At 40.4% G+C, this 23,754-nt stretch overlaps 1 protein-coding gene across 2 annotated transcripts in view; it reads left to right on the forward strand.

Annotated features, from left to right (window-relative positions):
• anapc4 (anaphase promoting complex subunit 4) overlaps window positions 1–23,754 on the forward strand; it is a 50,622-nt gene that overhangs the window by 14,807 nt on the left and 12,061 nt on the right. For both annotated transcript variants that reach the window (XM_061888831.1, XM_061888832.1), the window contains exons 12-19: window positions 3,195–3,237; window positions 8,366–8,442; window positions 14,088–14,188; window positions 17,901–17,952; window positions 18,047–18,102; window positions 18,172–18,218; window positions 20,936–20,992; window positions 21,065–21,121. In XM_061888831.1, coding sequence (XP_061744815.1) covers window positions 3,195–3,237; window positions 8,366–8,442; window positions 14,088–14,188; window positions 17,901–17,952; window positions 18,047–18,102; window positions 18,172–18,218; window positions 20,936–20,992; window positions 21,065–21,121 — 490 coding nt within the window. The remainder of the gene's footprint in view (window positions 1–3,194; window positions 3,238–8,365; window positions 8,443–14,087; window positions 14,189–17,900; window positions 17,953–18,046; window positions 18,103–18,171; window positions 18,219–20,935; window positions 20,993–21,064; window positions 21,122–23,754) is intronic.

A 23,754-nucleotide genomic window follows, 5' to 3' on the forward strand; every position in this document is an offset into this window, starting at 1 on the left:
GAGGACAACAGAGGACCACACAACTCCCGTAGTGTTAAAAGCCAAAGAATAAAAGTGGGTCTTAAGACGAGACTTAAAAGAGTCCACTGTGGAAGCAGTTTGAACATGGAGCGGCAGAGTGTTCCAGAGCTTAGGGCCGACCACAGAGAAGGCCCTGTCTCCCCTGGTCTTAAGTCTGGTCTTGGGCACCACGAGCTGGAGCTGGCTTTCGGACCTCAGAGCGCGCGCAGGGATGTAAATTTGGATGAGGTCCGAGATATATTGAGGTGCCAGTCCATGTAAAGATTTAAAAACAAACAGCAATGTTTTAAAATCAATTCTAAAATGAACAGGGAGCCAGTGCAAACTCTGAAGAATTGGGGTTATATGCTGGCGTTTCCTGGCCCCTGTTAAAAGTCCTGCTGCCGCGTTCTGGACTAACTGCAACCGGGAGAGAGCTTTTTGGCTAATGCCAGCATAAAGTGCATTGCAGTAGTCCAGGCCACTTGAAATAAAAGCATGCACCACTTGTTCAAAAAGGTTAAAAGATATAAACGGTTTAACCTTTACTAAAAGACGAAGGTGATAAAAACACGATTTTAAAACGCCATTGACTTGTTTGTCTAGCCCTGCAGTACACATGGTGTCCAGTGGGTGGAGACACAGCCTTGCGATGTAAAATTCCTGGCCAAAACCCAAACTAAGGAAACAAAACTGAAATAAGTTATTATTGCAAGTAGCGTTGTCCCGATACCAGTATTATGGTACCGGTACCAAAATGCATTTCAATACTTTTCTAAATAAAGGGGATCACAAAAAATGGCATAATTGGCTTTATTTTAACAAAAAATCTTAGAGTACATGAAACATATGTTTCTTATTGTCATTTAGTCCTTAAATAAAATGTTGAACATACTAAACAACTTGTCTATTAGTAGTAAGTAAACAAGCAAAGACTCCTAATTAGTCTGCTGACGCATGCAGTAACATATTGTGTCATTTATACACCTATTATTTTGTACACATATGAGGGACAAACTGTAAAAAATGATTATTCATCCACTTGTTCATTAACTGTTAATCTCTGCGTATTTTCTGTTTTAACATGTTCTATCTACACTTCTGTTAAAATGTAATAATCACTTATTCTTCTCTTCTTTGATACTTGACATTAGTTTTGGACGATACCACACATTTAGGCATCGATCAGATACCAAGTAGTTATAGGATCATACATTGGTCATGTTCAAAGTCCTCATGCGTCCAGGGACATATTTCCTGACTTTATAAACACAATATTAATTTTGAAAAAAGGAAACAAGATTTTGTGACGATACAAAATATCGATGTAATCGTAGTGGTATTGACTAGATACGCTCTTGTACTTGGTATCATTACAGTGGATGTCAGGTGTACTGTAGATCCACCCATGGCATTTATTTGCATTCAGGAACTACGGTGAGCTACGGTGTTTAGTGAAGCCTGTTTAGCTATTCCTCCTCCTGCAGTTATGATACTTGTAAGAAAAGTACTTTTTGTCGCCATGGAGGCCAGGATTAGTCATTTAGAAGCAGCTAAAACACTGCCGACTGCGGATGGATGTTAGCTGCTAGCTAGCTAGCCATGTCTTAAAGCACCTCTTCCTGAGGGAATTTCAGTTTTACAACTTCATCTTTATTTTTAACACAAAAATGTGTCCATTCTCCCTTTTCTGTCTACACAGTGTGCCTGCTTGTAAGTACTCTGTGTGTGCGCGCTGCCAAACATGCTCCTCTGCTCGTAAAACCTGCAATGCCACAACGTGACGACGCACCATCATGCCCATTAAAAAAAATATATATATATATATATATACATGGGGAATCGGTACTTTTCAAACAAAGTATAGTACCGATTTGGATTCATTAGTATTGCAAAACTATACTAGTACCGGTATATTGTACAACCCTAATTCCAACTATGATTACATTGCATTTATGGCTAGGACTGTGTAGTAACATCTCTAAAATCAAGGCTTTACAATTGCACAAATTATATTAAATTCATATTCATCCTTCAAAGAATTATATATATATATATATATTAGGGCTGGGCGATATTGCCTTTTTTTAATACGGTGATATTTTTTGGCCATATCGCGATATACGATATATATTACGATATTTTGCCTCGGCCTTGAATGAACACTTGATGCAAATAATTACAGTATAATCAGTAGTATGATGATTATATGTGTATGCATTAAAACATTCTTCTTCATACTGCATTAATATATGCTACTTTTAATCTTTCATGCAGAGAGGGAAATCACAACTAAGTCAATTGACCAAATGTGTATTTATTAAAGTTATTAAGCAATGGCACAAACATTCAAATCATTTCCAAAACATAAAGTGCAAGATTGTCAGAGACATTATAAGTGCCAAATAAAAATGAGCTGCATAATAGGAAATCAAATAGTATTCGTCCTTCACAATGTGGTAGGTTACTATGGTTATGAAATTCTCTTCCTTCTCTAGCGAGAGACTTTTCAAATGATGCTACTTATTAGCAGTAATGCTACTTTTTATAGCAACGCTTGTACCGCATGGTCGACTTATTACGGTTGTCTGTTCGACATATTCCCACTTGAAGCCGAATCACCACCAGACGCCGAATCACCACCAGACGATATGTATATGTACATATATATATATATACGTATATGTATATATATTTATATATATATATACACGTAAATGTATATATATGTATATGTACGTATATGTGTATATATATACATATATGTATATATGTCGATATATATATGTGTGTGTATATATATATATATATATATGTATAGATATTTATATGCATTTATATATGTGTATATATATGTATGTGTGTGTGTGTGTATATATATATATATATATGTATATGTGTATATGTATGTATGTATGTATGTGTATATACTGCCACTCCCAGTTTGTGGAACACTCTCCCTGACCACCTGAGGGCACCACATACTGTGAATGCTTTTAGAAAAGGTGCTAGTTCTAGTTTTTATTTTTATTCATTTTTATTATCTTTGAATTAATTTTTTTAATACACTGTAGGACTTTGAGGTTGTTTGCTTAATGTAAAGTGCTTTCTAGAAATAAAATCAATTATTGTTATTATTATATATATGTTTATGTGTATTTTTTTTAATTTTTTATTGTGTTTGTTCTGTACAGTCCTGAACTGCAGGCTCTTCTTGTCAACCAGCTGACTGTCAAGGTAAGTGTTGACTGAATGATGTAGTCCTTTATAAATACTCCTTGTGATAGTATTGCCAGTATTCATAAAACAATGTCGGGCTAACATAATGATGTAGTCCTATAAAATACTGGAATATTACCTTGTGATAGTATTCATAAAACAATGTAGTGATGACTTAATGATGTAGTCCAACAAAATACTGCAATATTACCTTGTGATAGTATTCATAAAACAATGTAGTGATGACATAATGATGTAGTCCAAAAATACTGCAATATTACCTTGTGATAGTATTCTTAAACAATGTAGTGATAACATATTGTTGTAGTCCTATAAAATACTGCAATATTTCCTCGTGATAGTATTCATAAAACAATGTAGTGATGAAATTACGATGTAGTCCTACAAAATACTGCAATATTACCTCTTGATAGTATTCATAAAACAATGTAGTGATGACTTAATGATATAGTCCTACAACATACTGCAATATTACCTTGTGATAGTATTCTTAAACAATGTAGTAATGACATAATGATTTAGTCCTACAACGTTCTGCAATATTACCTCGTGATAGTATTCATAAAACAATCTCGTGATGACATAATGATGTACGCCGTGGCTCGGTTGGCAGAGCGACAGTGCCAGCAACCTGTGGGTTCCTGGTTCAATCCCCGGCTTCCCCCACCCTAGTCACGTCTGTTGTGTCCTTAAGCAAGACACTTCACCCTTGCTCCTGATTTGTCCTGGTTAGCGCCTTGCGTGGCCGCTCCCGCCTTCAGTGTGTGATTGGGTAAATTTGGAAATAGTGTCAAAGCGCTTTGAGTGCTTTGAAGGTAGAAAAGCGATGTACAAATATAACCAATTTACCATTTATAAACAAGTTGTGACAATGTTCTTTGTTTCCTCACCTCATTAACTCTCAGTCACATGGATGCTCTATTGAGAAACTAAAAGCAACATCAAATAGTTTTGTCCTTCGCTATATACTTTTAGTGTGGGGACAAGTGTCTCCAATATTGTCCACACCTGTCTTCATCTTAACACAACAGTGCGCTCTTAAACGCACGCCGTAAAGCAAGGGGAAATGACATTAAACCAAGCGCTTGGTTTTGTTTTTTCTGAGGGGAAATCTCCGGAGCAAAGTCTGTGTTGTCAGTCCGCTTGATTTTGTGGTAGAAATGTAGGGGATTTAACCCGGGGCCTCATCCTGTTTGGTAACGCCAATTGTATGTGGTGGACCAGCCCGAATCTTATACAGGAACAATAGAGAGTTTGTTACAGGAGTTTATTTACTCATAATCAGATAGTACCAATTTGGATCGAATCAATAGACCAGGGGTGCCCACACTTTTTCTGCAGGCGAGCTACTTTTCAATTGACCAACTCGAGGGGATCTACCTCATTTATATATATCATTTATATTTATTTATTTATGAAAGAGACATTTTTGTAAACAAGTTAAATGTGTTTAATGATAATACAAGCATGTGTAACACATATAGATGTCTTTCTTTCACAAGACAAGAATATAAGTTGGTGTTTTACCTGATTCTGATGACTTGCATTGATTGGAATCAGACAGTAATGATGAAAACGCCCACATTTTCAAATGGAGGAGAAAAAAAGTTGTTCTTTCTGTACAATACCACATGAAAGTGGTTGGTTTTTGGCATCTAATTCATCCAGCTTCCATACACTTTACAAGAAAAACATTGGCGGCAAATTCCGTAGCTTGCTTGATTGACATTCACGGCACCCGAGGGTCTTGTGAGATGACGCTGGCTGGTGCCAGTTCATTATTATGAAAAAATGACAGAGAGGAAGGCCAGAAACACTTTTTATTTCAACAGACTCTCGCGCCGTCCCTTCCGTCAAAACTCTAAAGGCCGACTGCACATTTCCTATCTTCACAATAAAAGCCCTGCTTCATGCTGCCTGCGCTAACAAAATAAGAGTCTCGGAAAGCTGGCGTGCACAAGTGATGTGCACGCCAGCTTTCTGAGGGATCGCCTGTGCACGCCAGTTTTCCGAGACTCTGTATTTAGTTAGCGCAGGCAGCATGAAGCAGGGCTTTTATTGTGAAGATAGGAAATGTGCAGTCGGCCTTTAGAGTTTTGACGGAAGGTACGGCGCGAGAGTCTGTTGAAATAAAAAGTGTTTCTCGCCTTCCTCTCGGTCATATTTTCATAATAATGATCTTGCAGCAGCCAGCGTCATCTCACAAGACCCTCCGGTACCGTGAATGTCATTTAAGTGACGTCTTGGTGAAGATTGATGATCACTCATTTTTAGGTCTATTTTTTTTAAAAGCCTGGCTGGAGATCGACTGACACACCCCCCGCGGTCGACTGGTAGCTCGCCATCGACGTAATGGGCACCCCTGGTATAGACAGTGTCTTCGGAGACGAAAGATTGTGCCTCTCGTGAAAGGAATTAATAAGAGCGCACACTAGGATTGGTCTTTCCTTCTTATTTATACGCTCCCTGATGATCTGATTATAGTACAACAACTTATGTTACTGTCCAATGTTCAAATGTCACCCCACCAACTTGGTCAGGGTGACTTGACCTCTCATGTCGTGTCCCTCCCAATGCATTTAGTTTGGAGGTAACCCTCGGACAGAAATTTTCCACTACAACTTTGTGTTGCCTAAAATGCATTAATAAATGACGTTTTTCTGAAATTAAAAAATTAGACCGCTACGCGGGGGCCGCATCTTACTGTGCGGTCGTTCTCCTGGGATGCAGACGGACGACTCCGGACGAAAGCGTGAGGTAGGAGATGATTTATTCACCACAAATCGTAGCCAAACAGGAAACAAGCAAAAGGAAAAACGTGCCGATTGCACAGGAAGGTACCAAGTTAGCTCAGGAAGCATAAACTAGGAGTCAAGAAATACTAACGTAAGTTGTTGCATGAAACAAACAATGAAGCCAGACTGTGCGTGGCGAGAAAGGTGAATAAATAGCTCTCGGATTAGTGGTCGACAACAGGTGACCGTGCCGACCACTAACCAGAGGCAGGTGAACCCAATTAATCCCCACGGAAACTAAAACAAACCCAGAGGTGCACAAACTCCAACTTAGGTAGTCCGAAACTAACAGAAAATAACAAAACATGATCATGGGAGGATATCTTTCCCCAAGCGAAGGAGTTCAAGTACCTCAGAGTCTTGTTCACGAGTGAGGGAAGAGTAGATCATGAGATCGACAGGCGGATCGGTGCGGCGTCTTCAGTAATGCGGACGCTGTATCGATCCGTTGTGGTGAAGAAGGAGCTGAGCCGGAAGGCAAAGCTCCCAATTTACCGGTCGATCTACGTTCCCATCCTCACCTATGGTCATGAGCTTTGGGTCATGACCGAAAGGATAAGATCACGGGTACAAGCGGCCCAAATGAGTTTCCTCTCCCTTAGAGATAGGGTGAGAAGCTCTGCCATCCGGCAGGAACTCAAAGTAAAGCCGCTGCTCCTCCACATGGAGAGGAGCCAGATGAGGTGGTTCGGGCATCTGGTCAGGATGCCACCCGAATGCCTCCCTAGGGAGGTGTTTAGGGCACATCCGACCGGTAGGAGGCCACGGGGAAGACCCAGGACACGTTGGGAAGACTATGTCTCCCGGCTGGCCTGGGAACGCCTCGGGATCCCCCGGGAGGAGCTGGACCAAGTGGCTGGGGAGAGGGAAGTCTGTGCTTCCCTGCTTAGGCTGCTGCCCCCGCGACCCGACCTCGGATAAGCGGAAGAAGACGGATCATGACATAGACAGTGTTAGTAACCGTCTGGAATTTTATCGCAAATTATCATTATACTATTAACCGTTACATCCTTATTCCATTAACGAGTGAAAAGTCAAGGGCGGTCACGGCATGTTGTTGCTGCCGATGCAGGTCCATTTTTTTAGGGCATTACTGCAAGTGACGAGGGCGGTCACGGCTGTTGCCGTGGATACATTTGAGCCCTGAAGATATTGTACACTTCTGGGACTTGTAGTCTTCAAGACTCATCCCTGCGACGGACAGCTTGCATGTGAGCATGCCTCCTAGATTGAATCTGTGGCGACTCCTGTTTTAATGTCGGAGCCCGCTGCTTGTGGTGGATCTTCCAAAGTGATCTGTAGCAAAGACCAAGATTCACTAATGCCGGGGTGCAGCCTCCTCTTCCCTGGGCCAAAGGCGGCCCGTTTCCCAGCCACGGTCGCAGTAAAGGGTGGCGGGGCTCTCCTTTAGAGATGGGGTGAGAAGCTCTGCCACCCGGGGGGAGCTCAAAGTAAAGCCACTGCTCCTCCACATGGAGAAGAGCTAGATCGAGCGGTTTGGACATCTGCTCAGGATGCCACCCGAAGGGAGATGTTTAGGGCACATCCGACTGGTAGGAGGCCATGAGAAGACCCAGGACACGTTGGAAAGACTATATTCCCCGGCTGGCCTGGGAACGCCTTGGGATCTGGACCACATGGCTGGAGAGAGGGAAGTCTGAGCTTCCCTGCTTAGGCTGCTGCCCCCGCGACCCGACCTCGGATAAGCGGAAGAAGATGGATGGATGGATGGATGGATTGTCGCAGTGAAGTCGGGAAAGATCAGGGTCCCCCTGCCCATGTCAAAGAGCGGGGAAGCTTCGCCAGCCCCGGCGTAGAATCTGGTTGCCAGTTTGAAATAAATTCACTCCCAAGGAGGAAGGTTCGCCGCGTTTCGGGGCAGCTCACAAAAATGCGGCGGGCCTGGTCCAAAATGGGCCTGTCGTTCAGTTCAAGCACATCCTGCAGGATCTGGGTCGTAAACTCTAAGGGAGGAAGGCCTTCGCTGCCCTCCACACGAATATTGTTCCACCTCCAGCGACTTTCAAGATCTTCACATTTCTGGGAGAGGGAATCCACGGTAGCATTTAGCTCTCGTTAGCGTTAGCAGCGTGATACAGGCGTGCAATTTCCTCGCCATAGCCGCTATCTCTCTTCTCATCGTGCCCGAGACCACGGACTTAAGTCTGGCAAAGATGTCAGCGTGCTAAAACTGTTAAAAAGTTGCAATTAAAATATATGCAGTAGATTATCTCACATTTCAGTCATGGATCTTTTAATACAGATGTTATTGCTCCTCTTGTACTGAGCGGCCTGAGCATTTCTAGTTGTTTCTCTGCTCTTCATCCAAGGGCCTGAAGAAGCTGGGCCAGACCATTGAATCATCTTACTCCAGCATCCAGAAGCTGGTCATCAGCCATCTGCAGAGGTTTGTATTGTCTTATTAGGACATCACATCCTGTTATGTGTCTTATTAGGACATCACATCCTGTTATGTGTCTTCTTAGGACGTCACATCCTGTTATGTGTCTTCTTAGGACGTCACATCCTGTTATGTGTCTTCTTAGGACGTCACATCCTGTTATGTGTCTTCTTAGGACGTCACATCCTGTTATGTGTCTTCTTAGGACGTCACATCCTGTTATGTGTCTTCTTAGGACGTCACATCCTGTTATGTGTCTTCTTAGGACGTCACATCCTGTTATGTGTCTTCTTAGGACATCACATCCTGTTATGTGTCTTCTTAGGACGTCACATCCTGTTATGTGTCTTCTTAGGATGTCTTTTTAGGACGTCACATCCTGTTGTATGTCTTATTAGGACATCACATCCTGTTATGTGTCTTCTTAGGACTTCACATCCTGTTATGTGTCTTCTTAGGACATCACATCCTGTTATGTGTCTTCTTAGGACATCACATCCTGTTATGTGTCTTCTTAGGACATCACATCCTGTTATGTGTCTTCTTAGGACATCACATCCTGTTATGTGTCTTCTTAGGACATCACATCCTGTTATGTGTCTTCTTAGGACTTCACATCCTGTTATGTGTCTTCTTATGACTTCACATCCTGTTATGTGTCTTCTTAGGACATCACATCCTGTTATGTGTCTTCTTAGGACTTCACATCCTGTTATGTGTCTTCTTAGGACATCACATCCTGTTATGTGTCTTCTTAGGACATCACATCCTGTTATGTGTCTTCTTAGGACTTCACATCCTGTTATGTGTCTTCTTAGGACATCACATCCTGTTATGTGTCTTCTTAGGACATCACATCCTGTTATGTGTCTTCTTAGGACTTCACATCCTGTTATGTGTCTTCTTAGGACTTCACATCCTGTTATGTGTCTTCTTAAGACATCACATCCTGTTATGTGTCTTCTTAGGACATCACATCCTGTTATGTGTCTTCTTAGGATGTCTTTTTAGGACGTCTCATCCTTTTGTGTGTCTTCTTAGGACATCACATCCTGTTGTGTGTCTTCTTAGGACGTCACATCCTGTTATGTGTCTTCTTAGGACGTCACATCCTGTTATGTGTCTTCTTAGGACGTCACATCCTGTTATGTGTCTTCTTAGGACATCACATCCTGTTATGTGTCTTCTTAGGACATCACATCCTGTTATGTGTCTTCTTAGGACGTCACATCCTGTTATGTGTCTTCTTAGGACGTCACATCCTGTTATGTGTCTTCTTAGGACGTCACATCCTGTTATGTGTCTTCTTAGGACGTCACATCCTGTTATGTGTCTTCTTAGGACGTCACATCCTGTTATGTGTCTTCTTAGGACGTCACATCCTGTTATGTGTCTTCTTAGGACATCACATCCTGTTATGTGTCTTCTTAGGACGTCACATCCTGTTATGTGTCTTCTTAGGATGTCTTTTTAGGACGTCACATCCTGTTGTATGTCTTATTAGGACATCACATCCTGTTATATGTCTTCTTAGGACTTCACATCCTGTTATGTGTCTTCTTAGGACATCACATCCTGTTATGTGTCTTCTTAGGACATCACATCCTGTTATGTGTCTTCTTAGAACATCACATCCTGTTGTGTGTCTTCTTAGGACGTCACATCCTGTTATGTGTCTTCTTAGGACATCACATCCTGTTATGTGTCTTCTTAGGACATCACATCCTGTTATGTGTCTTCTTAGGACTTCACATCCTGTTATGTGTCTTCTTATGACTTCACATCCTGTTATGTGTCTTCTTAGGACATCACATCCTGTTATGTGTCTTCTTAGGACTTCAAATCCTGTTATGTGTCTTCTTAGGACATCACATCCTGTTATGTGTCTTCTTAGGACATCACATCCTGTTATGTGTCTTCTTAGGACTTCACATCCTGTTATGTGTCTTCTTAGGACATCACATCCTGTTATGTGTCTTCTTAGGACATCACATCCTGTTATGTGTCTTCTTAGGACTTCACATCCTGTTATGTGTCTTCTTAGGACTTCACATCCTGTTATGTGTCTTCTTAAGACATCACATCCTGTTATGTGTCTTCTTAGGACATCACATCCTGTTATGTGTCTTCTTAGGATGTCTTTTTAGGACGTCTCATCCTTTTGTGTGTCTTCTTAGGACATCACATCCTGTTATGTGTCTTCTTAGAACATCACATCCTGTTACGTGTCTTCTTAGGACATCACATCCTGTTATGTGTCTTCTTAGGACATCACATCCTGTTGTGTGTCTTCTTAGGACGTCACATCCTGTTATGTGTCTTCTTAGGACATCACATCCTGTTATGTGTCTTCTTAGGACATCACATCCTGTTATGTGTCTTCTTAGGACGTCACATCCTGTTATGTGTCTTCTTAGGACATCACATCCTGTTATGTGTCTTCTTAGGACATCACATCCTGTTATGTGTCTTCTTAGGACTTCACATCCTGTTATGTGTCTTCTTAGGACTTCACATCCTGTTATGTGTCTTCTTAGGACATCACATCCTGTTATGTGTCTTCTTAGGACTTCACATCCTGTTATGTGTCTTCTTAGGACTTCACATCCTGTTATGTGTCTTCTTAGGACATCACATCCTGTTATGTGTCTTCTTAGGACATCACATCCTGTTATGTGTCTTCTTAGGACTTCACATCCTGTTATGTGTCTTCTTAGGACATCACATCCTCTTATGTGTCTTCTTAGGACGTCACATCCTGTTATGTGTCTTCTTAGGACATCACATCCTGTTATGTGTCTTCTTAGGACATCACATCCTGTTGTATGTCTTCTTAGGACATCACATCCTGTTTTGTGTCTTCTTAGGACATCACATCCTGTTATGTGTCTTCTTAGGACATCACTTCCTGTTATGTGTCTTCTTAGGACTTCACATCCTGTTATGTGTCTTCTTAGGACATCACATCCTGTTATATATCTTCTTAGGACATCACATCCTGTTATATGTCTTCTTAGGACATCACATCCTGTTATGTGTCTTCTTAGGACATCACATCCTGTTATGTGTCTTCTTAGGACATCACATCCTGTTATGTGTCTTCTTAGGACATCACATCCTGTTATGTGTCTTCTTAGGACGTCACATCCTGTTATGTGTCTTCTTAGGACATCACATCCTGTTATGTGTCTTCTTAGGACATCACATCCTGTTATGTGTCTTCTTAGGACGTCACATCCTGTTATGTGTCTTCTTAGGACATCACATCCTGTTGTATGTCTTCTTAGGACATCACATCCTGTTATGTGTCTTCTTAGGACATCACATACTGTTATGTGTCTTCTTAGGGCATCACTTCCTGTTATGTGTCTTCTTAGGACATCACTTCCTGTTATGTGTCTTCTTAGGACTTCACATCCTGTTATGTGTCTTCTTAGGACATCACATCCTGTTATATATCTTCTTAGGATATCACATCCTGTTATATGTCTTCTTAGGACATCACATCCTGTTATGTGTCTTCTTAGGACATCACATCCTGTTATGTGTCTTCTTAGGACATCACATCCTGTTATGTGTCTTCTTAGGACATCACATCCTGTTATGTGTCTTCTTAGGACATCACATCCTGTTATGTGTCTTCTTAGGACATCACATCCTGTTATGTGTCTTCTTAGGACATCACATCCTGTTATGTGTCTTCTTAGGACATCACATCCTGTTATGTGTCTTCTTAGGACGTCACATCCTGTTGTATGTCTTCTTAGGACATCACATCCTGTTATGTGTCTTCTTAGGACATCACATCCTGTTATGTGTCTTCTTAGGACATCACATCCTGTTATGTGTCTTCTTAGGACATCACATCCTGTTATGTGTCTTCTTAGGACATCACATCCTGTTATGTGTCTTCTTAGGACATCACATCCTGTTATATGTCTTCTTAGGACATCACATCCTGTTATGTGTCTTCTTAGGATATCACATCCTGTTATGTGTCTTCTTAGGACATCACATCCTGTTATGTGTCTTCTTAGGACTTCACATCCTGTTATGTGTCTTCTTAAGACATCACATCCTGTTATGTGTATTCTTAGGACATCACATCCTGTTATGTGTCTTCTTAGGATGTCTTTTTAGGACGTCTCATCCTTTTGTGTGTCTTCTTAGGACATCACATCCTGTTATGTGTCTTCTTAGGACATCACATCCTGTTATGTGTCTTCTTAGGACATCACATCCTGTTATGTGTCTTCTTAGGACATCACATCCTGTTATGTGTCTTCTTAGGACATCACATCCTGTTATGTGTCTTCTTAGGACATCACATCCTGTTATGTGTCTTCTTAGGGCATCACTTCCTGTTATGTGTCTTCTTAGGACATCACATCCTGTTATGTGTCTTCTTAGGACATCACATCCTTTTATGTGTCTTCTTAGGACATCACATCCTGTTATGTGTCTTCTTAGGACATCACATCCAGTTATGTGTCTTCTTAGGACATCACATCCTGTTATATGTCTTCTTAGGACATCACATCCTGTTATGTGTCTTCTTAGGACATCACATCCTGTTATGTGTCTTCTTAGGACATCACATCCTGTTATGTGTCTTCTTAGGACATCACATCCTGTTATGTGTCTTCTTAGGACATCACATCCTGTTATGTGTCTTCTTAGGACATCACATCCTGTTATATGTCTTCTTAGGACATCACATCCTGTTATGTGTTTTCTTAGGACATCACATCCTGTTATATGTCTTCTTAGGACATCACATCCTGTTATGTGTCTTCTTAGGACATCACATCCTGTTATGTGTCTTCTTAGGGCATCACTTCCTGTTATGTGTCTTCTTAGGACATCACATCCTGTTATGTGTCTTCTTAGGACATCACATCCTTTTATGTGTCTTCTTAGGACATCACATCCTGTTATGTGTCTTCTTAGGACATCACATCCTGTTATGTGTCTTCTTAGGACATCACATCCTGTTATGTGTCTTCTTAGGACATCACATCCTGTTATGTGTCTTCTTAGGACATCACATCCTGTTATGTGTCTTCTTAGGACATCACATCCTGTTATGTGTCTTCTTAGGACATCACATCCTGTTATGTGTCTTCTTAGGACATCACATCCTGTTATGTGTCTTCTTAGGACATCACATCCTGTTATGTGTCTTCTTAGGACATCACATCCTGTTATGTGTCTTCTTAGGACATCACATCCTGTTATGTGTCTTCTTAGGACGTCACATCCTGTTTTGTGTCTTCTTAGGACATCACATCCTGTTATGTGTCTTCTTAGGACATCACATCCTGTCATGTGTCTTCTTAGGACATCACATCCTGTCATGTGTCTTCTTAGGACGTCACATCCTGTTATGTGTCTTCTTAGGACATCACATCCTGTTATGTGTCTTCTTAGGACATCACATCCTGTCATGTGTCTTCTTAGGACGTCACATCCTGTTATGTGTCTTCTTAGGACATCACATCCTGTTATGTGTCTTCTTAGGATATTAAAATCTTGCTTTGTGTCTTCTTAGGACATCCCAGCCTGTTGTGTGTCTTTTAGTCCTATTTGCTTGCGCTGCTGTCTTTTTCCCCATCAAAGTCCTCCAACGCCACCTGCTGGTTGTTTTGCAGCGGCTCAGAGGCACTTCTCTATCACCTGAGTGAAGTCAAGGGAATGTCGCTTTGGAAGAAGAAATTCCAACCCCTCGGTCTTCATTCAGCTGCAATAGAAGGTACTACATATTTCAGCTGTAAAAGTAAAGTTCTAATTCATGTCCACCATCCTAAATACTGATGTCCATTATCACAAAATTAAAGACCGATGTCCATTATCACAAAAGTAAAGACTAATATCCATTATCACAAAAGTAAAGACTGATGTCCATTATCACAAAAGTAAAGACTAATGTTCATTATCACAAAAGTAAAGACTAATGTCCATAATCACAAAAGTAAAGACTAATATCCATTATGACAAAAGTAAAGACTAATATTCATTATCACAAAAGTAAAGACTAATATCCATTATGACAAAAGTAAGGACTGATGTCCATTATCACAAAAGTAAAGACTAATGTCCATTATGACAAAAGTAAAGACTAATGTTCATTATCACAAAAGTAAAGACTAATATTCATTATCACAAAAGTAAAGACTAATATTCATTATCACAAAAGTAAAGACTGATGTCCATTATCACAAAAGTAAAGACTAATGTCCTTTATGACAAAAGTAAAGACTAATGTTCATGATCACAAAAGTAAAGACTAATGTCCATAATCACAAAAGTAAAGACTAATGTCATTATCACAAAAGTAAAGACTGATGTCTATTATCACAAAAGTAAAGACTAATGTCCATTATGACAAAAGTAAAGACTAATGTTAGTTATCACAAAAGTAAAGACTGATGTCCATTATCAGAAAAGTAAAGACTAATGTCCATAATCACAAAAGTAAAGACTAATATTCATTATCACAAAAGTAAAGACTAATATCCATTATGACAAAAGTAAAGACTGATGTCCATTATCACAAAAGTAAAGACTAATGTCCATTATGACAAAAGTAAAGACTAATGTCCATAATAACAAAAGTAAAGACTAATATTCATTATCACAAAAGTAAAGACTAATATTCATTATCACAAAAGTAAAGACTGATGTCCATTATCACAAAAGTAAAGACTAATGTCCATTATGACAAAAGTAAAGACTAATGTTCATGATCACAAAAGTAAAGACTAATGTCCATAATCACAAAAGTAAAGACTAATGTCATTATCACAAAAGTAAAGACTGATGTCTATTATCACAAAAGTAAAGACTAATGTCCATTATGACAAAAGTAAAGACTAATGTTAGTTATCACAAAAGTTAAGACTGATGTCCATTATCAGAAAAGTAAAGACTAATGTCCATAATCACAAAAGTAAAGACTAATATTCATTATCACAAAAGTAAAGACTAATATCCATTATGACAAAAGTAAAGACTGATGTCCATTATCACAAAAGTAAAGACTAATGTCCATTATGACAAAAGTAAAGACTAATGTCCATTATGACAAAAGTAAAGACTAATGTTCATGATCACAAAAGTAAAGACTAATGTCCATAATGGGGCGGTTTAGCTCGGTTGGTAGAGTGGCCGTGCCAGCAACTTGAGGGTTGCAGGTTCGATTCTCGCTTCCGCCATCCTAGTCACTGCCGTTGTGTCCTTGGGCAAGACACTTTACCCACCTGCTCCCAGTGCCACCCACACTGGTTTGAATGTAACTTAGATATTGGGTTTCACTATGTAAAGCGCTTTGAGTCACTAGAGAAAAAGCGCTATATAAATATAATTCACTTCACTTCACATAATCACAAAAGTAAAGACTAATATTCATTATCACAAAAGTAAAGACTAATATCCATTATCACAAAAGTAAAGACTGATGTCTATTATCACAAAAGTAAAGACTAATGTCCATTATGACAAAAGTAAAGACTAATGTTCGTGATCACAAAAGTAAAGACTGATGTCCATTATCACAAAAGTAAAGACTGATGTCCATTATCACAAAAGTAAAGACTAATGTCCGTTATCACAAAAGTAAAGACTGATGTCCGTTATCACAAAAGTAAAGACTAATGTTCATGATTACAAAAGTAAAGACTAATGTCCATAATCACAAAAGTAAAGACTAATATTCATTATCACAAAAGTAAAGACTAATGTCCGTTATCACAAAAGTAAAGACTAATGTTCATGATCACAAAAGTAAAGACTAATATTCATTATCACAAAAGTAAAGACTAATATCCATTATGACAAAAGTAAAGACTAATGTCCATTATGACAAAAGTAAAGACTGATGTCCATTATCACAAAAGTAAAGACTAATGTCCATTATCACAAAAGTAAAGACTAATATCCATTATCACAAAAGTAAAGACTGATGTCTATTATCACAAAAGTAAAGACTAATATTCATTATCACAAAAGTAAAGACTAATATCCATTATCACAAAAGTAAAGACTGATGTCCATTATGACAAAAGTAAAGACTAATGTTCATGATCACAAAAGTAAAGACTAATGTCCATAATCACAAAAGTAAAGACTAATGTCATTATCACAAAAGTAAAGACTGATGTTCATGATCACAAAAGTAAAGACTAATGTCCATTATGACAAAAGTAAAGACTAATGTTAGTGATCACAAAAGTAAGGACTGATGTCCATTATCACAAAAGTAAAGACTGATGTCCATTATCACAAAAGTAAAGACTGATGTCCGTTATCACAAAAGTAAAGACTAATGTTCTTTATCAGAAAAGTAAAGACTAATGTCCATAATCACAAAAGTAAAGACTAATATTCATTATCACAAAAGTAAAGACTGATGTCCATTATCACAAAAGTAAAGACTAATGTCCATTATGACAAAAGTAAAGACTAATGTTCATGATCACAAAAGTAAAGACTGATGTCCATTATCCAAAAAGTAAAGACCAAAGTCCATTATCACAAAAGTAAAGACTAATGTCCACCATCAAAAAAGTAAAGAAATGTAAGGACTGATGTTCATTATCGCAAAAGTAAAGACTGATGTTCATTATCACAAAAGTAAAGACTAATGTTCATTATCACAAAAGTAAAGACTGTCATGATCCACTACTTGGATCATGGCATGTTCTGGTTTTGTTCTGTTTTGTATCACCCTGTTTAGTATTTGACGTCCGTAGTTCATGGTGGCACTTCCTGTTTTGTTTCTGTTGCCTAGCTACGCATTTAGTGTCACCTGTCTCTTGTTTGTCGTCGCGCACCTGCCTCCTAATTTTCTGTCCCTATTTAAGCCGGGCTTTGTTTGTTTTTCGGTCTCGCTGTGTAGTTTGCTTCCCATGCAACAGGTGACGTCGCTTTCCCGAATTGTGGTAAAAACCCTTTTGCACTCGTTTAGCTTCCATGCTATTTTGTTCGTTTGTTTTCCTAGCTCACATGCTAGCGTCTTTTGTTCTTTCTAGCTCACATGCTAGTTCAGTTGTTTTTGTTTGTTAGTGCCTTCGTGCAAGTATTTTGGTTCGTAGTTTGTTCATTAGTATATAAATAAATCAACATTCTTACCTCAACGCTGTGTTCCATTCCGCTTGCATCCACGAGAGAGCGCAATCACACCAGCAATGCCAGCCAAGCGTCACAGACTGATGTCTATTATCACAAAAGTAAAGACCAAAGTCCATTATCACAATAGTAAAGACTAATTGCCATTATCACAAAAGTAAAGACTAATGTCCACTATCACAAAAGTAAAGAAAGGCAAAGACTGATGTCCATTATCACAAAAGTAAACACTCAAGTCCATTATCCCGAAAGTAAAGACCAACATACATTATCACTAAAGTATAGACTAATGTCCATTATCACAATAGTAAAGAGTAATAAGACATTTGTGTTTACAGATGCTATTACGGCTGTGGGCTCTTTTTCCTTGAAGACAAGTGAACTTCTGCAGTAAGTTTGATACTACTATTACTACTATTACTAACAATAAAAGTGAAGTCCACTTGCGTTTTCCCGATTGCTCTCATCATTTTTTGACATGCAGGGTGATCGACAAGAGCATGAAAAATTTCAAAGCCTTCTTTCGCTGGTTGTACGTTGGTAAGTGTTTTTTTTTTTAGCACATTTGTGGAGGTGTGAAGTGTTGACTTTTGTATTTTGTTCTGGCAGCCATGCTGAGAATGTGTGATGAGCACGTGCCTCCAGAGCTCAACAAGGTGTGTTGTGCTCACCTGGGTTGTGATTACCTTTACCTGCTTTTCAACTTGTCTAAACCTGTGTTGTGCTCTCACTAAGGCTGGGCGATATGGCCTTTTTTTAATTTCTCGATATTTTTAGGCCGTATCGCGATACACGATATATATCTGGATATTTTGCCTTAGCCTTGAATGAACACTTGATGCATATAATCACAGCAGTATGATGATTCTATGTGTGTACATTAAAACATTCTTCTTCATACTGCATTAATATATGCTACTTTTAAAATGTCATGCAGAGAGGGAACCCACAACCAAAAGTGTGTTTATTAAACAGTTATTAAGCAGTGGCACAAACATTCATGGCATTTCAAAACAGAAAGTGCAAGATTTTCAGAGACATTTTAAAACAAGCTATTGGTGCACTTTTGTGCATGATGTCACTAAGATGACATATCAAAACAACACTAAATTAAAGTGTACTTTTTATATAATAATAATAATGGGTTGTACTTGTATAGCGCTTTTCTACCTTCAAGGTACTCAAAGCGCTTTGACACTACTTCCACATTTACCCATTCACACACACATTCACACACTGATGGAGGGAGCTTTTTTGTACAAAACGCCACTACAATAGTTAAAAACAAATAAAGTGCACTTTTGTGCATGATGTCACACAAGATATTTCAATAACTGTCAAATAAAAACGAGCTGCATAATAGGAAATCAAATAGTGAAGTGAAGTGAATTATATTTATATAGCGCTTTTCTCAAGTGACTCAAAGCGCTTTACATAGTGACACCCAATATCTAAGTTACATTTAAACCAGTGTGGGTGGCACTGGGAGCAGGTGGGTAAAGTGACTTGCCCAAGGACACAACGGCAGTGACTAGGATGGCTGAAGCGGGAATCAAACCTGCAACCCTCAAGTTGCTGGCACGGCCACTCTACCAACCGAGCTATACCGCGTATGTCCTTCGCTATGTGGTAGGTTCCTGCGGACGTTATCTCCTTTTGTTGACTATTTTTTCCATACGGTGTTGATCTGGAAATGGTTGCCTCGGCATTTTGTTGGTGTGGCACCGAACGGAGATGTTGACATGCAGAGTTTCAAGCACTCTTTATTCTCTAGCGGGTGACTTTTCAAATGATGCTACATATTAAATTTAAAGTTAAAGTACCAATGATTGTCACACACACACACTAGGTGTGGTGAAATTTGTCCTCTGCATTTGACCCATCACCTTTGATCACCGCCTGGGAAGTGAGGGGAGCAGTGGGCAGCAGCGGTGCCGCGCCCGGGAATCATTATGGTTTTCCGTTCGGGCTCCAGTACTCTGGAATGCCCTCCCGGTAACAGTTCGAGATGCTACCTCAGTAGAAGCATTTAAGTCTCACCTTAAAACTCATCTGTATACTCTAGCCTTTAAATAGACCTCCTTTTTAGACCAGTTGATCTGCCGCTTCTTTTCTTTCTCCTATGTCCCCCCCTCCCTTGTGGAGGGGGTCCGGTCCGATGACCATGGATGAAGTACTGGCTGTCCAGAGTCGAGACCCAGGATTGACCGCTCGTCGGGACCCAGGATGGACCGCTCGCCTGTATCGGTTGGGGACATCTCTACGCTGCTGATCCACTTGAGATGGTTTCCTGTGGACGGGACTCTCGCTGCTGTCTTGGATCCGCTTGAACTGAACTCTCGCGGCTGTGTTGGAGCCACTATGGATTGAACTTTCACCCGCTCGACATCCATTGCTTTCGGTCCCCTAGAGAGGGGGGGTTGCCCACATCTGAGGTCCTCTCCAAGGTTTCTCATAGTCAGCATTGTCACTGGCGTCCCACTGGATGTGAATTCTCTCTGCCCACTGGGTGTGAGTTTTCCTTGCCCTTTTGTGGGTTCTTCCGAGGATGTTGTAGTCGTAATGATTTGTGCAGTCCTTTGAGACATTTGTGATTTGGGGCTATATAAATAAACATTGATTGATTGATTGATTGATTAGCAGTTTTAGCAGTAATGCTACTTTTTGTAGCAACACTTTTGCCCCACACTTGACAAATTACAGTTGTCTGTTCAACAATTTCCCGCTTGAAGCCAAACCACCGCCAGACGATGGACCCCCTGCTGGTTTTCTTAGGAATTAATTCTTCCTTCATTTGTTACCAGATTGGCACCTTCTCTCTCTCATATCACCATTCGCACCACGGCTAACGTTACCCACGCCGCTACCTCTCTGCTCCGCCAGGGCGTATACGTATGTGACTTATCTAAGAAGGTGCGCTTGTTTTATGTCTCTGTGAGAAGGAGAGACAAGAAGGGGTGAGAAGAGTCTGTAGTGTAATGCCCGCAGCTAAAAGCAACTGCGTGAGAACGTATACTCCAATATCACCATATAGTCATTTTCTGTATAGCACAGAGACAAACCCGCGATATATCGAGTATATTCCATATATCGCCCAGCCCTAGCTCTCACCTATACCTGCTTTTCATTTTGTCTAAAACATGTGTTGTGCTCACCTTTACTTGCTTTTCAACCTGTCTAAACATGTGTTGTGCTCACCTTTACTTGCGTTTCAACCAATCCAAACCTCTTGTGCTCACATTTACCTGCTTTTCAACCTGTCTTACCCTGTGTTGTGCTCACCTTTACCTGCTTTTCAACCAATCCAAACCTCTTGTGCTCACATTACCTGCTTTTCGACACGTCTAAAATGTGTGTTGTGCTCACCTTTTAGATGACCCAGAAGGACATCTCGTTTGTGGCAGACTTCCTGTCAGAGCATTTCAGTGAAGTGAGGTGGCGATATAAGCTGGCACGCATAAATACCGTACATGACTTCAAAGCTGCTTTTTTTCTACCACAGAATGAACAACTATTTGATCGTAAAGGGAAATACTTCAATGTAGAGCGTGTTGGTCAGGTAAGCATGTTAGACTTCTTGGCAAGGTATCATGGCATAGCATACAGGACTGTGGTACCATACCATACCAACTTTGTTTATAAGAGTACATCGACTATGGCAGATCATACAGGACTGTGGTACCATACCAACTTTATTTATAATGGTACATCGACAATGGCACAACATACAGGACCGTGGTAACCTACCATATCAACTATATTTATAATGGTACCTCGGCCATGGCACAACATACAGGACTGTGGTACCATACCAACTTTACTTATAATGGTACATCGACTATGGCACAGCATACAAGACTGTGGTACCATATCATCCAAACTTTATTTGTAATGTTACATCGACTATGGCACAGCATACAAGACTGTGGTACTATACTATACCAACTTTATTTATAATGGTAGATCGACTATAACACAACATACAGGATCGTGGTAACATACCATATCAATTTTATTTATAATGGTGCATGGGCTATGGCACAACATACAAGACCGTGGTACCATACCATACTAACTTTATTTATAATGGTACATCGACTATGGCACAGCATACAAGACTGTGGTACCTTACCATACCAACTTTATTCATAATGGTACATTGATTATGGCACAGCATACAAGACTTTGGTACCATACCATACCAACTTTATTTTTAATGGTACATCGACTATGGCACAGCAGACAAGACTATGGTACCATACCATACCAACTTTATTTATAATGTTACATCTACTATGGCACAACATGGAGGACTGTAGTACCATACCAGCTTTATTTATAATGGTACATCGACTATGGCACACCATACAAGACCGTGGTACCATACCATACCAACTTTATTTATAATGGTACATCGACTATGGCACACCATACAATACCGTGGTACCATACCATACCAACTTTATTTATAATGGTACATCGACTATGGCACAAAATACATGACCGTGGTACCATACCATACCAACTTTATTTATGATGGTGCCTCGACTTACCAGTTCATAATAATACACTTTTTCCCTAGCTGTTTGATAGGATAGGAAAGGTCTTTATTGTCAGGGGGAAAAAAAAACATGTCATGCACACATGAACATGTTGCATATAATCACGACAACTTGCAACAGGGGGGGTCGACTGCTGCTATAAAGCGCTGCCAGCTGTCCATCATCCTGAAGGGGAATCAAGCGTTGGTCGGGGTGGGGGGCTGTGTGTGTATATGCCCATTGTCTTGGGTGTGTTGATGTAGTGTCCGTAGGCCTGGGGCTGTTCTGCATGCAAGCAGAAGTTAGACTTTCCGTGCCGTTGAGGAGGGAGGGAGGACAAAAGCGTCCATCATTGAGGAGTCCTCGGGGCGATGTTTTTAGAACAGCCTACTCCTGTTGTTGCAGAGTCAAGGCCATTCGAGGGAGTCAAATCATAGATTAGGGATTTATGTTTTTCCGCGAGCAGACATTACAATGGCTTGTCTGTTGTATTCATCCATGCTGGCTCTCATGTCCAGCTTTTCCATGATGTGATCCATCTTGCGATTCAGTTCTGAAATCGCCCCAGTCTGTAATCCCACGGCCCGGCCCAAACCTTCCATTGCGAAGAACAGCCTTTTCCCTCCTTGAGTGGCTGCCATTGTCTTACGGATTTGACGATACACCAGAGTAATGCGCAGCCAAATCAGCAGGTGCCACGCGGTTCCAAATAGGTAGAAGTCTTCCACGTCCTCCATGGAAAGGACTGAGAGGCACATGATTCTCCATTTAACCCAGGAATCACGTATCCCGTAGCAACGGTTGCTAGGCTGCATTTGAACGATCAAAATAACCAATCCATAAGTTCTTCTGCCTAAATTTAGCCAGCCACGAAAGGCACCATGCAATGTAAACCAATTGGTAGCAACGCAAAGCAGGTGTTGTCTTTATTTTTCACACAAACCTCAGCGCAGTGTTGTCAACTTGGCGCCATACTTGCTAAATCTAGCATCTCTCCAAACCCTGTTAGTGACTTTCTTCCTCAAAAGCAACTAGCGACACATTTAGCGACTTAGAACTGTTTGAATGATACGTTAGCATTGTTAGCTTGAGTTGTTGTGTAGCTAACTTAGCCTTCCAATGATTATAGCCTCACGGTCCACCGGCAAAACAAAGACATTTTTATCATTTATTTATTATTTTTATTTAATTGGATCAGTGCCTACCATGTTTGGCAATGGACTAGTTAGTAATATAATCCCTGAACGATTTTGTAGCCCGTTGTTTAGCTAACTCTCACCTGGCTCGGACTTGTAGTGTTTACTAGTGTGTCGACGCAGCAGGGCAGTAAAATGATCAACATGATGTAGAAAATCATTTTATTGTCAGTATACACAAGTATATGTCCAGGATCTAGCATTGGAGAGAGAAAGACTCGCTAGAAGTTTAACCTTGGCGAGCGTTTGGTGCCAGAATATTCTAACCACGCTTTCTTGTTTTACGTCCGCCGCGTCGTCTCCTCCTTCAGCCGACTACAAAACATCTGGGATGTTGTGTTGTGGTATCGGTTGGGGACATCTCTACGCTGCTGATCCGCTTGAGATGGTTTCCTGTGGACGGGACTCTCGCTGCTGTCTTGGAGCCACTATGGATTGAACTTTCACAGTATCAT

This window comes from Nerophis ophidion, linkage group LG26 (genome assembly GCF_033978795.1).
Source record: "Nerophis ophidion isolate RoL-2023_Sa linkage group LG26, RoL_Noph_v1.0, whole genome shotgun sequence".
NCBI lineage: Eukaryota > Metazoa > Chordata > Actinopteri > Syngnathiformes > Syngnathidae > Nerophis > Nerophis ophidion.